Raw genomic sequence first — 13244 nt, 5'->3', positions numbered from 1 at the left:
TTCCGATTTAATCGCACCTCGTATAAACCGTCTGTGTTTCGGAAATATTTCCACACAATTTACTCGGAAGTTTTTGATCGATGCAAAAACGAATTGCAGCACTTCATCATAGTCGTCCAATTGAATAATAGCATACAGTAATGCAAGCGTGATACAAACCGCACTTTGACATTTTAACGCCAGGTAATATAATTTCGGAAATTTGTCTTTCCTTGGGGCCTCGGTCTCCTCTGCGGTTCACTGGAATCAAATTTTGTAAAAAAGCACTGATCGAATTACACACGAATCACTTGATGTTGCAGGCAAGTCTCGACCGGTTGAAGTTAGGCGCGCACCTCAGCCACGGATGAAGTATGCCGATCTACTGAACTAACAACTGGAACACGATCACTCCTTCAGCCAATCGAGATAGCTCGGAGGTGAAGTGTTTGCTGTCTCTTTCTACTAGCTACTGCGCATGCGTGGTACAGTCTACGCAAAAATCACGGAAAACTGTGTGCAAAGGGGCTGTATAAGCTTTTTGAATGACTGTACTGGTGCGAGAGAGACAGCATTTCACTTTCGAACTATCTCTCTTGATTGAAAGGCAGCCTTCAGCTTTTTTTAGTTTGTAATCTGCGTCATCGACTGCCTTCATAACGGTGAATGCGAGTTAGTTACCGACATGCGGTTATCATCGGAAATTAGTTTAAAAACTCACTTCATGGCGCTAGTACGTCGAGATTCTTCGAAAACATGAAATAAAAGGCCAGGGAAACTCTCTCGACTGCTACAAATCCCATTAAGTCCCGTCAAAGAGCGTAAAAATTGGCATTCGACTTGCGTGAGATATATTAGGTTGAAATGAGGAGTTATAAATAAATTAATCCAGACGTGGGTTTTACAGGTGAAATGGAGAATGTTCAAAAGTCCTACAAAGACAGTAAGTCATCTAAAATTTTCTGCATTCAATTAAACGATAATGCGTCAGAACCTGACGTCAATTCTTAACTGTCGCGGCTCACCGTTTTTTTTTTTACTCTTTGTTTCGTTCAAACGATTTGAATTTCGAGCATGATGCGAAGACTTTTTACGCACGTGATAACTTCAACTAAATCAAACTAACGTGAAAAATCATTGGCGAATACGTTGTAATTTGGCCATTTCCGTTCACGCCAGAATAATATTCATTCTTTCCTTCTAGTAGACATGATTTAATACAATGTTAACGTTTCTGACAATCATGTTGTGATCTATGAGTCACTGCATGCGAGATTATCTAAATCATGATAATAGATCCTCCTCACACTCGTCGCAAATAAAACCATAATCTTCCAATAGTAAACTCAACGTACTTAGGGTTTTTAGTCATTGGAATCAAATTGGAATCAAAAATTTTTTTCTCCGCTGCAAGTCTTTGATTGTCGATATTCAAATTTTAGGTCCCCAGGATTCTCCTTCAATAGAAACAATCGACCCTGCTAGTCTACTGGAGGCTAATATAAAGGCTGGAGTGACTGATGAGAATCATCTTCGGAGTCTCGGTTTAATAATGGAAGATGGCAAACCAAGATTCAAGTTAGACGAGCCCGTGACTGGCCAGACTGATCTCAGCATGTCAGGGTCTGGTCTAAGCAACTTTCCATCAGCTCCGATTACTCAGGATCAAGATGAGGAGTCATTTATTGTTTTTGGAAGTGATTCGCTGAATTCGATACAAGCCTCTTCGATGGCATCATACATTCAGATTCAACAGAAGAGTATGTCGACTGTGAGTTATTGATGATGAATTGGTATTGCTGTTCATTTATATTTATCAAAGTTGACTGTACAAACTGCGAACTTGCATGCTAATTACTTGAACTGCTTTACCATTACTTATTCCTTTCACCTCAGGATTATAGCTCGTTGATTTCCTCATTGAGCATCGAAGAGACCCAAAAAAAGATCAAGGAACTACTTCAAGAAAATGTCAAACTCAAGGAAACATTGAAGCAAAATAATTTGGCCATGAAACAACAGTTCAATGTTTTGGCAGCTTGGCAAGAAGAGATAATGAAAGTGCATCAGAGCCATAAGCAAAAATTCAGTGAAACTAAGGCACTAATCAATCAATTGAGGAAGGAAAACGCAGAATTAAAAGTCAAGGCTTCAAAGGACTCGGCACCGTCGAACATCCACGATTCAAAGGTCGAGATCAACTTCTAATTCCATTTTATTTTAGTTTTAAATCAAACGCGAAATTCTATGAATTTGCTCTCACATTGATACAATGCATTGGGTTTAACATTACAAGATATCTCAATTATCTTTCGCATTACTGAACAGATAGAAGATCTAGAAATCCAGCTGCAAACAATCTTACTTTCGCAAAAATCACTTCAATCTCCAAGAGAAGTTGAACTTGAGGCAGCAAATTCTAAGTTAGTTAAAGAACTGAATGATACAAAGACAGTTTGTTTCCGGTTGACCACTGAGGTCGAACATTACACAGCTTTATCCAAGCACCTAAGTCAGCAGTTAAAGCACGCCAAGTTAACAATTGAAAAGTTAAATCTTGACTTGGAAAAACTGCAGTTAAATTTAAAGGAAAAAGAGGAGCTGGCAAGCCTTGCAGATTTCAGTATAATTTCTACGTCAGAACAAACCAAGCCATCCAAACCGTGGAAAGATAAAATTATTGAACAAGAAAAGGAGATTGAACATCTTCGTGGATTGATCAATTCTTTGGAATGCCAGTTGAACGTTTCCTCTCAAAATGTAGGTCTGATTATATATTTTAGAACTTGATTAGCGGTTTTTAGTAATTTTTCTGACTGTATGTATTGAATGATTAGTTTTATTATAGACATTTGCGCCAATTGAAATTCGAACTCGTGACTCCAGCCATCCGCCCTCTCCAGATCATGTCCAGTTTAACGAAAATGTGAAACAATACAACGAAACATTAGTCCGTTTATCAGAATTATATGCTAAGTACGCAACACGATATATCGATGTACAAGAGTGTCTGAAGGAATTAATCGAACTTTTACAAGATTTAGAGCAGCCGGAAAAGTAAGTCTTTGGAAATGAAGGATCTGAGCAAGCACCATAAAATATTGATATTTTTCACGTCGATAGCGGTTGGTTTAATCGATGTTTTGCTTTTTAGGAAAGAAGGACTTGGTGTTAATGAGCAGGAAAAGCGTGACAAGTTGAGGAGCTGCCAAGCCAGATTGACCAAACAGCGGCAGGCTATGATTAACGAAAGGCAAGAGTTGACAAAAGCTCAAAGTCAATTCCAAAAAATATTTTCCGATTTCAACTCGTTGTTGTACGAGTTGGAAATTTTACACGAGGAAAATGATAAGCTGAGTTCCTTAAGAGATAATAATGTGAGGAAGATATCCTGTTTAAATACATTGAATAATGGGTGAAAATTAGGACCGACAGTATCTTGTTGAAATTGTAAATTCTTTTCACAGGCCTCAGTGGCGGTGACACAAGAAAGTCCGCAAAAATCGGCAGTTGACGATGAGCAAAATTTGGCCAAGGAGAGACTACTTTTAGAAGCTATGAAAGCAAGTATTTTGCAAGAAAAAAAGGATCTTAATGAAGAAAAGAAAGCAATAATTGCACTGAAAGAAAAGTGTCAAAAACAGGATCAAGAGGAAGTGATAAAATTGCAAGAAGCCATCAAACATTTACAGAATAGAAACGTATACTTGGAAAAATGCCGAACAACTGATAAGGAAACATTCGAGCTATTGAATCTGGAGATTAAATCTTTAAAATCAGAGGTCAGTATTATGCGAATTGTTAAAATTTATATGATACCTTGTGTAATGTATGCGTGCATTTGTGTGTCTGTGTGCCTGTGTGTCTATCGTAAAGGTGTAAGAATGAGACGAATTAGAAGATCAGTCGTGACACGAGTATCGTCGGAGCACTAGTGTATGTACGACAACTCTGTATATTATCAAATCTGATTACTATGGCATCTTGAATACACCCCAGATAAACTAAATCTATGCATTCATTTTCTACTCCACTACTCGTGGCTGTAGCTGCATTAGTTGCAACACGAATAATCGATGTAATGGCGATAAAGCTACACATTTTCTTTTATTCTTATTTACATTCTTATTACAGGCTGAAAAACACCCCCTGTTATTAGCACAAGTGAAAATTTACGAGACAGATTTTAAAGAGGAAAGAGAAGCCAGGGAACGATTGTCGGCAGAAAATGAAAAACTCATTCATGAATTGAAAAAAATGCGTCAAATGCAGGTGGATTTAGTTGAAAACTTGGAAGGGCGTTCGTCGCCAAGAGCACAACAACAGCAGTCGCGGCAGCAGCAACAACAACAACAACAACAACAACAACAACAACAACAATCAGTAACTGCTAGTGGAGGGGAACATCGCGAAGAGGTAAACATCAATTCAATAATTTCATTTCATTGTGGATTGGTCTTATTTGGTTCCACTAGGACTAGGCTGTATTTTGCGATCATCTACGTTTTACCAAAATTAACAACTCACGAATCACGAACTCTACTATTTATTAATACTACTAACAAACGACGACTAGCATACCGGAAATTGTTTTAGAAGCGAGTGTATTTGTTTTATTTACTTCCCAGTACAGTAGTGATTTAATTGAAAAACGGATATATTAAGAGTGATACCGTTTTGCGTAAAATTGAGGCTTACAGTGATGTTTGTGACTTACTGTGCAAGATTTTCACCAAGTCTTACAACTTTTTAAATAGTCTGGAATCAACCTACTACTTTTTACAACAACTTCACTCTTAGTTAACTTTGCTTATTGCGTTGAATTTCTTCGGAACAAGAGTAAGTTAGTTACACAAATTGTTTATCTCTGTTCCATTGTAGCTTGTTATACATTGAATATCTAGCCTTCATAATATTACACACGACGACTTGAACAACACGGTAAATAATCATTGTGGTGTTTTACTCAATGTAATTAGAATAAATATTGGAGAAAAGAGAGAGGAAATTTCCTTCTCACAGGTAATCGATTTCGTTCTAGGATTCGGACTATCTACCAACGTCAGTTATCACTGCATTTTCATGTCCAAAGTGCAGCCTATCTTTCAGAGCGCTAAGACCTCTCCAGGAGCACGTTGAAGCATGTTTAGATCTTCAGTGATGGCATTTTGGCATTTTTTTACATACAGTTTTCCAGACGTTACTGGTATTTCTGTGGTCTTTGTCTTCTTTTGTGGTCTTTGTCTTCTTCTGTGGTCATCTTTGCAATTATATGGACTGAATATGTTGATTCTCAACCGCTCATTGTCGAGTAACAGAATGGATTCCAACGCCTCTGCTTCGTGTAGATTTACACAGTAGAACCTATGTACAGCTTTTATTACTTAGAAAAATAATTTTTATCTATCCTAACTTAGATGTAATATGTGTATAACGTGTTTAATTTGTAACGAGATTACTTGAATATGGATTATCAACATTATTTTTGACTTGTAACCATGTGATTTATTATTGTGATGATTTCTTTTAGAACTCTCCTTTTTTTTTCTCATTCACTTTATTCATCAGTTTTTATAGGGCGATGATTGTATCCTCTGTAAAATAAAAATGTTAAATAATTATCTAACAATATTGAAAAAGAATACGGCCGAAAATTTCGGTGCCTATTTTCATATACAGTATACAAATAAAAATATTGAAATAATTTTCACTCGTGTGTTGTTGTTTTTTCTACGACATTTCTTTTGCTCGTAAATTTTAAACGTCTAATTTTCTGCAATAATCGCTAGAAATTTCATTTTACTCGAATTCTTAAGTAATTCTTTCGGCATTGATCCTGGAAACAATTGTATATTTCCATGATCACTTATCACTTTCAGTATGTAAATTCAGTGAATTGTTACGCAGCTGGCTTGACTCATTGTTTGAACGATTGATAATTCAGAGGTTTTTCACCGATCTTCAACGCTGGATATTTCAAGGATTTTACCTTATGAAATCTTGGCGATTTTTGTATTCCTCACGAGTAGGTAAATGTTCGTTTTTCTTTCCTTTTTTCACGTCATTTATATCTTATTAAAAATTCCTCGGATGTAGTTATAAATAAAGCACAAGCGATAACTACGTTTCCGGATGCACGTACAACGTTTATTACATACTATTTCTGTACTCTTACGTAAAAGAAAGGGAGATGAAAAAAGGTGTATATTTAAAAAAAATTGTTACTACGTTCGACTAACCGTGACGCGGAATTTCCAATTATTCAAATTATTTTTTACGGTTAAATTTCTCAAATGTAATATCAATGAAAATCACGCAGCACTTAAAATGATTTACTTCTTCAATTTTCGAGCGCAATATTGAATCGGAAATATGCCATGAAAAGACGAATATACGCGTAGCTGCAAAAAAAAAAAATAAATAAATACCCACACGTACTGTACTTGCAATAAGTAATGCGCAAATATATACCCGGTAATGCATGCATAATTTGAATAAGAAACGAAAGATGCATTTCTCAGCAATATTTTCAATTAATTTATCATCTTCGAATGTTTATCTTTGAATTATGGTGTAAACAGCATATTGTACAATAACACGTGTCTTCAATCATCAATATAATTATGCACAAAGTTTTACCGCGTCAATAGCATTTTCGTTGACACAAAGTTTTCTCTCTTGTTTTTCTATACCTATGCGTATAATTTTTGTAAATACCGTGGGAATGAAAATTCCATACACTTAGTCATAAACAATCGCCCCATACGCAATACATGAATTAATTTTTGGCTTGAAATTATTTTTTGAGATTCAAGTATTTATTTTAGCTGCGCATCAACCGGCTTTCCCAGTTTCGACCGCAAAGATGTGCATTTATAGCTAAATATAGCAACTCACCTGTGGCATGTAGGTACATACGCATAATCGTTATACCTGCGACTGAGATTTGCTCGTGAAAAATGACCTCTGCGCGTTCTCGATTATTCGCACTCCGCTACCAGGGGGGGGGGGGGGGGGGGGGGAAACAACACTTTATATAAAATTTCTGCAGAAATGTGAGGAAGATGATCGATCATCCGCATTAGCTACCCGCATCTTCCTTCTCATATTCATTCGGTGTAAGAGACACCGAAGACAGTGAAACAGCGTGTGTTCATGCATATGTAGAATGCCGATCCATCCACCACGTATAATTCGTACGTTTTCAATGCAGGATGTGGTTTCTGAGGACGTTAAGATTCCCTGGCCTTGACTGGAGAACGCTGAGGTCAACTACACGTCGCCAATGTATAGGTATATAGTTTTATTCACTAGATAAGGCTTATATGTGGTGCCTTTATATCGCGTTTCCATTTTTTCATTGATTTAATCATTCTTCCAAACGTACCGAATCTATGTTTATATAAGCTATTCCGCCCAGTTCTTGAGCTCAGTAATAATAAACAAACATTTATTTTGCCTCTTCGAAAATTTTATGTCATATTTAAGAAGCACATATAGGAGTAACTGCGGTGATCTTGTTTTGTTTTATCTGATTGCTAAAATTCTGGCGCCAAAACAAGACACCGTTCCAAATTCAAATTTTCAATTTTTATTCCGTTAAACTCGACCGTTGGATCTTCTACACCTTGTGAAGAGATAATTTTTCCATGATATTCGCATTGTTTGTGATTTAGTTTAAGGAATGTCCTGACGTTTCGTAATTTTTCTACTTTATCTTCTCTCTTGTACGATTCACGAATGCAGGACCTCCTCTCTTTGTTTGGATATATTTGGAAATATAAGAATAGTTGAGGAAACATGGAATCATGCGATGCGTATATGCATACATATCACTAATGTACAATTTAATGTATACCTTGTCAGTCTGAGAAACGACGTCTTTCTACCCACATAACGAGTATCAAGTGCTTAACTCACTCAGACGGCGAGCATTTGCAAGTATTATTACACGCGTACGAGATCGCTGATGCATATATTTTCATGGGAATCCCCCATGGATCTTTTGAAGAGGGGATGAAGCAGGATTTAGATGTAATATAAAGCTGATTCGGACCAGCGAGGATTCAGTTTACATCTGTTTTCGTCATGTTGCGACCAACGTATATTGTAAGTATTGCAATCGTTAGATTCAATCAATATAGATTTATTATTTTTTTACGACGTATCGTGAATTTCTTGTGAAATCGAGAGAATCAACAAGCTGAAAATACTTTTGAAATCCTCCTCAATGCTTGATCAAAATCCGGAACAATCCTGCTGCATTAATATCCATTGACAGGCGAGGAAAGAATTTCTGTTGATCCGAGTGGTTCACGCTTCTGCAATACTTTACAATTCAGAGCACACTAATTGTTTTAACTGTAGCGAAGGTGAAGAATACAGCGTAAGAAGTTGGGCAACAAGATCAAGGAAGACCGTGTCATATGCCCTTCTTCAAAATATGTACTCGCTTCTTTATCGCTCATCTCGTATTTACTGTTCGAAGTTTAAAACCGATCTTTCCATGCTTCCTAACGCTTTAAATTACATTTATTTATACATCGGACTGGACAACAACATGAAATCCTTCGGAATAATTCACGGTGCGCTGATGTTAGGAATAACAAATTGTCGCACGCGTTAGGAAAAGAGATTTGCCGAAACTTAACTTGTTGCTTTGATAGTGTTGTTTAATGCCCTTGTATCATGAGAAATTCTGATCAATGCATTTCTTTCAATAAAATTGTAGTACACGTACACGTAAATAGTGATACGGCAAATTCAGCTGTTGTGTATGACAAAATTGGTAATTTTACATGCCTACGCAGCGACTAATGAATAATTTTTTTTCTCGTTAGACATGCGTATGAACGTCAGATTACATGAATAAGAATTCAGTGATCATCTCGCATGCAATCTACAGGATAATGTATACTTACATGAAAGCGTTCTAAAGTGAATTACGTGCAAGCCAAAACTCATCCCTTTGTGTTGTTTTTTCTCGCTGAAAATTTTGTGCGATTAATCGATTAATCGATAAATTGAGTTTTTCGACTAATCGTTTTTCTAATTAATCGGCGATTTTGTTTTTCCGATTAATCGATTAATCGACGGTTTCGATTTATACACCGATCGATCTGCAGAATTATCAGACAACTTCCATTAATTGATTAATCAAAACAAAACGATTAATCGAAACCGTCGATTTATCGATTAATTGATAAAACAATTAGCCGAAATTATCGATGAATCGATTAATCGGAAAAACGATCAATCGATTAAAAGCACAGCACTAATTGAAACAAGTTATAAAAATTATTCTAAATTTTTACTCAAACTGTACAAAGTAGCTTACACTTATCCTTGAACATACCTTGACCTTAACGAAATTGGCAATTTTTGTACTCTCAGGTTTTGATTTTCGCCGTCTTTGCCTGTGTCTACGGGATATTATCGGTCGACGGATCTCCAGTCGGACCGGAAGTTGGCACAGGAGTTGCAGATTTTCAGTCTGTCCCAGGTTCCGAGGGTGATGTATCACCGGGTGACAACAGTGACCTAGACGCTGAAGCCTCGCACTGGAGGTGAGTGTGACAATTGTTTCACCCTTCGATAATTATGAACCCAACCAGCTCATCAATATCGTCGTTTTCTCATCTCGTCTTAGATACTCGAGCTACTATAAACCCAGATGGAGCGGTTACGGGGGTTGGGGATGGGGTGGCAGAGTTGGATATGGATGGGGCGGTGGTGGTTGGGGCGGCGGTGGTTGGGGCGGTAGAGGACATGGATGGAATTCGAACTACTGGTACTAGACTTCCGGTGGAGTAAAAGGCCTTCCGCAACGTTGACGCAATATCATGTATATAGCGATAGCTGTACACCCATTTTACCCTATAAAGTTATCATCCGACATTTGTAATCGCTGCAAAAGAAATATGTCACGACATCTCTTATATATAGGATATAGATAATAAATAACTTTGTATTCTGATTTGTAAGTCAGAATTTTTCCTCTCTTTCCTGAACCTTTTGATATCCCCATTCGGTAATTAAGTAATATTATTAATTTATGGTTACGAATGCGTCATGAAATGCGATAAAATATACATAGTATTATGTTGTATTTTAGGCTGTGGGATCTGATTCGGATGAAATTCTTTACCTTTAGACTCACTAAAATTAATTTCCTAATTATCAAAATGCGATAAAAATTTTTCAACTCTGTTTTCATTATGGTTAAAGGTATTTATTCGCCTACTGCAGTATAGCTATACAGTCAATTCCGTTCGACTAAACTGTCCATTGACGTAGTTTGGCGTGAAATGCGTCAGTATAACATCGTCGTGTTTGAGAAAGAGATTTTGGGACTCGCGGTGTAGAGTAAATATTACGCAGTGCGATTAACGAGACTCGAATTCGAGAATTCAGATATCTGGTACATGACGATGATGAAATTAGGAATGATAACACGGGGTGTCTTATCTCTCTTACTTCCAACTCTATGCAGGTTCGCACATCGAGCCCTTATTTTAAATGCAAAAATATTTGGTCTGGTTGCCTTGACGAAGACATGGTGCGATGATCAAACTCCGGAAAACACAACTCTTACGTGGAGCTTGCAACGAGAAAATATTTGCAACAGTGATTACGCGGTGCAGTCTAAGAATAACAATGCTCACTGTACTAAAACTATACCTTCCAATTAACACACGAGTGATGCGTGACGAGTTATACGTGACAAACGTCAGGTGGATGAGTTGTTATAGTTTTCACCTGGTTCCACTCTGCCCGAGGCAAAACAGTTCGATTAACGCATTCCGAATCTGAGTCAAGGGAACTTCAACTTCGAGGTCCGTAGAATGGCCTCGTTCAATTTTAAAGTTGTTGGATAATGAACCTTATACTACGGAACTCGTTTGAAATCACAATTTCATCGAACTGATACAGGTCTAATGCACGACGATCGAAACCCGTTAAATCTAACCCGATTTTATTCCATAGCTAATTTGAACGTGAAGAAGACTAGAAGAGAGTACAATTGGCCGAAAACTGAGGGCTGATTTTCACGTCTCAACCCTGAAAAAGCACAGGGTTCTCTGTTATTCCGCGTTAAATTAGTCACTAGGGGAAAATGAACATTGCTGATTGATTTCAGTTCTGAGCATTGCAGGTAGAGTAAATGCACGTATGTTCAGGGTGTGTAAGATGCAGGGCGAAAGGATAGGGAAGGATAGGTGTGCGGAATTTAACGAAGCCAATGAAGAGTTTACTGGGACGGTTATCACCTCATTCAGAGCGTCATTGAACATTTAGCAGGCCCGATTTGACGTCATGACGTAGTATAAATGCCTGGATACCCCGGTTCAGGATCATACTCAACTCTGAGCTTCGTTAAAGCAGATCATAATTCGAAAGATCCTTTCTTCAAAGTTGAATTTGCTACAACTTCGAAGCATCAACAACCAGTCGATTGAATCTGCAATCCAGTACAACATACCGCAGTTTACCGAATATCCGCACTATATAAAATTCCGGATTCTGATTCTCGATCAAAGCAACGATAACCTCGACCGATAAAATGGTAAGCATCAATAATCTTGCAATCATCATCACACAAATCGATTGACCAAATTTGTAGGTCACTGACCTTGATTGTATTCATGATTTCACTAATTTTTTCTTCTTCTTCTTCTTCTTCTTCAGGCATTCAACACAATCTTTTTGATCCTGACCATCACCTCCTACGCTCTGACAATGCCGGTTCAGGTCGCCGACGACAGGCATTGGGCTGTTGCTGAAACCTCAACCCAAGGCGATGTCAGTCAAGATTTTGCCGGGTTGCAAGAAGAAGGAACAACCGCGATAGTCAGCCAAGAAGATTCTACAATCGCGTCTACGACTCTTGTGCCTCTCGTTGGCCAAGACCTGGAAAAACGCAGCGTCGAAGTGGTACCGAAGGCTAACGAGGACCTCGAAACCGCGGCCGGAACCAATCTGCTCCGACCTCTTTTCGTCTACCGTCAGCAAGTCGCCTACCGGCAGCGCATCAGGAACGCGAGACGCCGTGGTAGCCGCTTCTTTTGAAGCCTCTTCGACATCCTTAATTCTGTACTGATCGAAGGACAATTAACCGGGAATATTCGCCAGGACGGCATAAACAATTCATATCCTAAGAGCACGGGGTGCTGGACCCTGATATTAAGGAAGTTGGACTGGCTTTTGACCATGCACATCACGCCGGCGCGATACTGTTTCTAAGGCTTGAAAGTCCTAGCTTGCAACTGGCCGAAGGACCGAGATTATGAAGTAGAAGACCTACACCAGGCACAGGAGCGCTCTCTTGCCACGTAATATATCCATTACCATTTAAACGAGGAATCAGCTTCCCCCTTGGTTTTAAATCAAACACTTTAAATAATCTTGAAAAGAGGAAGATCTGGGGGAAGCGTTCACGTTTTGGTACGCCACATACGTGTGGCACGTTAGTTTTTTAAAATTGATTTTTTTTTCTTCCTTTTACTAACGTTATAAGCATTGTAGGACGAACACTGCACCGGCTAGCCTCTATTGCTAGTCATATTGCAGTGCGAAATAACAGACGTGGATTACACCGGGTTGTTTCCGTGATGCACCTCGTAGTGACCCCTAATTGTCGGCAAATCGGGGTACGTATCCACTCTGAGCAGCTCCGAGTTCCCCAGCCGCGTGCTAACAAAAGAGCATCGGAGCCGCTCAGAGTGGATATGTACCCTGATTTGCCTGTAATTAGGGGTCTTCATGGGGCGCATCACGGAAGTCATCCGGTATATGCTATCAGTGGTATTTGTGTGTCCAATACATCAATTCCCTGAAAGTATTTGACGTGAAAATAAAAGATCTCGAAGTAGAATGTATATTTGGTTAGAAATTAGATACAGTTTTGCAATATTTTTCGTATCACTTGTAGCGTACGTGTAGGTATACTGATTATATTTTTAGACATATATTCATGCGCATATAGCCACACAGAAGCTATTCACCAAAGTATCTTTTAATCGATAATAATGACTATTATAACGCATAAATGCGATATGTAATAGTATTTAATATTTAATGCATGATGGCATTAATCACGTAATGTAAAGTAATGTAATTTTATTAACGATTATATAGTAGTTTTGTGATATTAAATGAAATTGAATTATGTACACCTATGTGAATTAATTATTGCTATCTTCATCAACAAAAATTCATCCAGGAATTGAAGTGGTACTTGAACAACGGTGGAAGAATAGCGTTGT

The 13244-nt window shown here is 38.1% G+C and overlaps 3 protein-coding genes across 6 annotated transcripts; all 3 read left to right on the top strand.

Moving 5' to 3' along the window:
* The first annotated feature begins 685 nt into the window (after positions 1-685).
* Positions 686-13027, top strand: LOC124182186 (optineurin). Of its 3 annotated transcripts, XM_046569118.1 has the most exons (10): positions 688-922; positions 1422-1750; positions 1876-2169; positions 2308-2739; positions 2828-3036; positions 3134-3356; positions 3447-3761; positions 4114-4395; positions 5021-5145; positions 5230-5683. In XM_046569118.1, exons 1-9 carry the CDS (start codon positions 892-894, stop codon positions 5138-5140), a joined length of 2235 nt encoding a protein of 744 aa, XP_046425074.1. In that variant the 5' UTR covers positions 688-891; the 3' UTR covers positions 5141-5145; positions 5230-5683. The 3 variants fall into 3 exon arrangements, 2 of the variants coding, with proteins under 2 accessions (XP_046425075.1, XP_046425074.1); XR_006870708.1 differs by lacking the exons at positions 5021-5145; positions 5230-5683 and adding an exon at positions 3856-3915 and having other exon boundaries at positions 686-922; positions 4114-4229; XM_046569119.1 differs by lacking the exons at positions 5021-5145; positions 5230-5683 and adding an exon at positions 12911-13027 and having other exon boundaries at positions 686-922.
* LOC124182189 (heterogeneous nuclear ribonucleoprotein 87F-like) lies at positions 7935-9962 on the top strand. Of its 2 annotated transcripts, none has more exons than XM_046569122.1 (3): positions 7935-8088; positions 9373-9545; positions 9629-9962. In XM_046569122.1, exons 1-3 carry the CDS (start codon positions 8068-8070, stop codon positions 9774-9776), a joined length of 342 nt encoding a protein of 113 aa, XP_046425078.1. In that variant the 5' UTR covers positions 7935-8067; the 3' UTR covers positions 9777-9962. The 2 variants fall into 2 exon arrangements, with proteins under 2 accessions (XP_046425078.1, XP_046425077.1); XM_046569121.1 differs by having other exon boundaries at positions 8047-8088; positions 9355-9545.
* On the top strand, positions 11357-12904 carry LOC124182187. Its single transcript, XM_046569120.1, has 2 exons — positions 11357-11545; positions 11668-12904. Exons 1-2 carry the CDS (start codon positions 11543-11545, stop codon positions 12046-12048), a joined length of 384 nt encoding a protein of 127 aa, XP_046425076.1. The 5' UTR covers positions 11357-11542; the 3' UTR covers positions 12049-12904.
* Positions 13028-13244: the final 217 nt, after the last annotated feature.

Source organism: Neodiprion fabricii, chromosome 5, assembly GCF_021155785.1.
Source record: "Neodiprion fabricii isolate iyNeoFabr1 chromosome 5, iyNeoFabr1.1, whole genome shotgun sequence".
Classification (NCBI taxonomy): Eukaryota; Metazoa; Arthropoda; class Insecta; order Hymenoptera; family Diprionidae; genus Neodiprion; species Neodiprion fabricii.
Note: the sequence above shows the minus strand (reverse complement) of the source record. Positions and strands in the feature narration are given on the sequence as shown.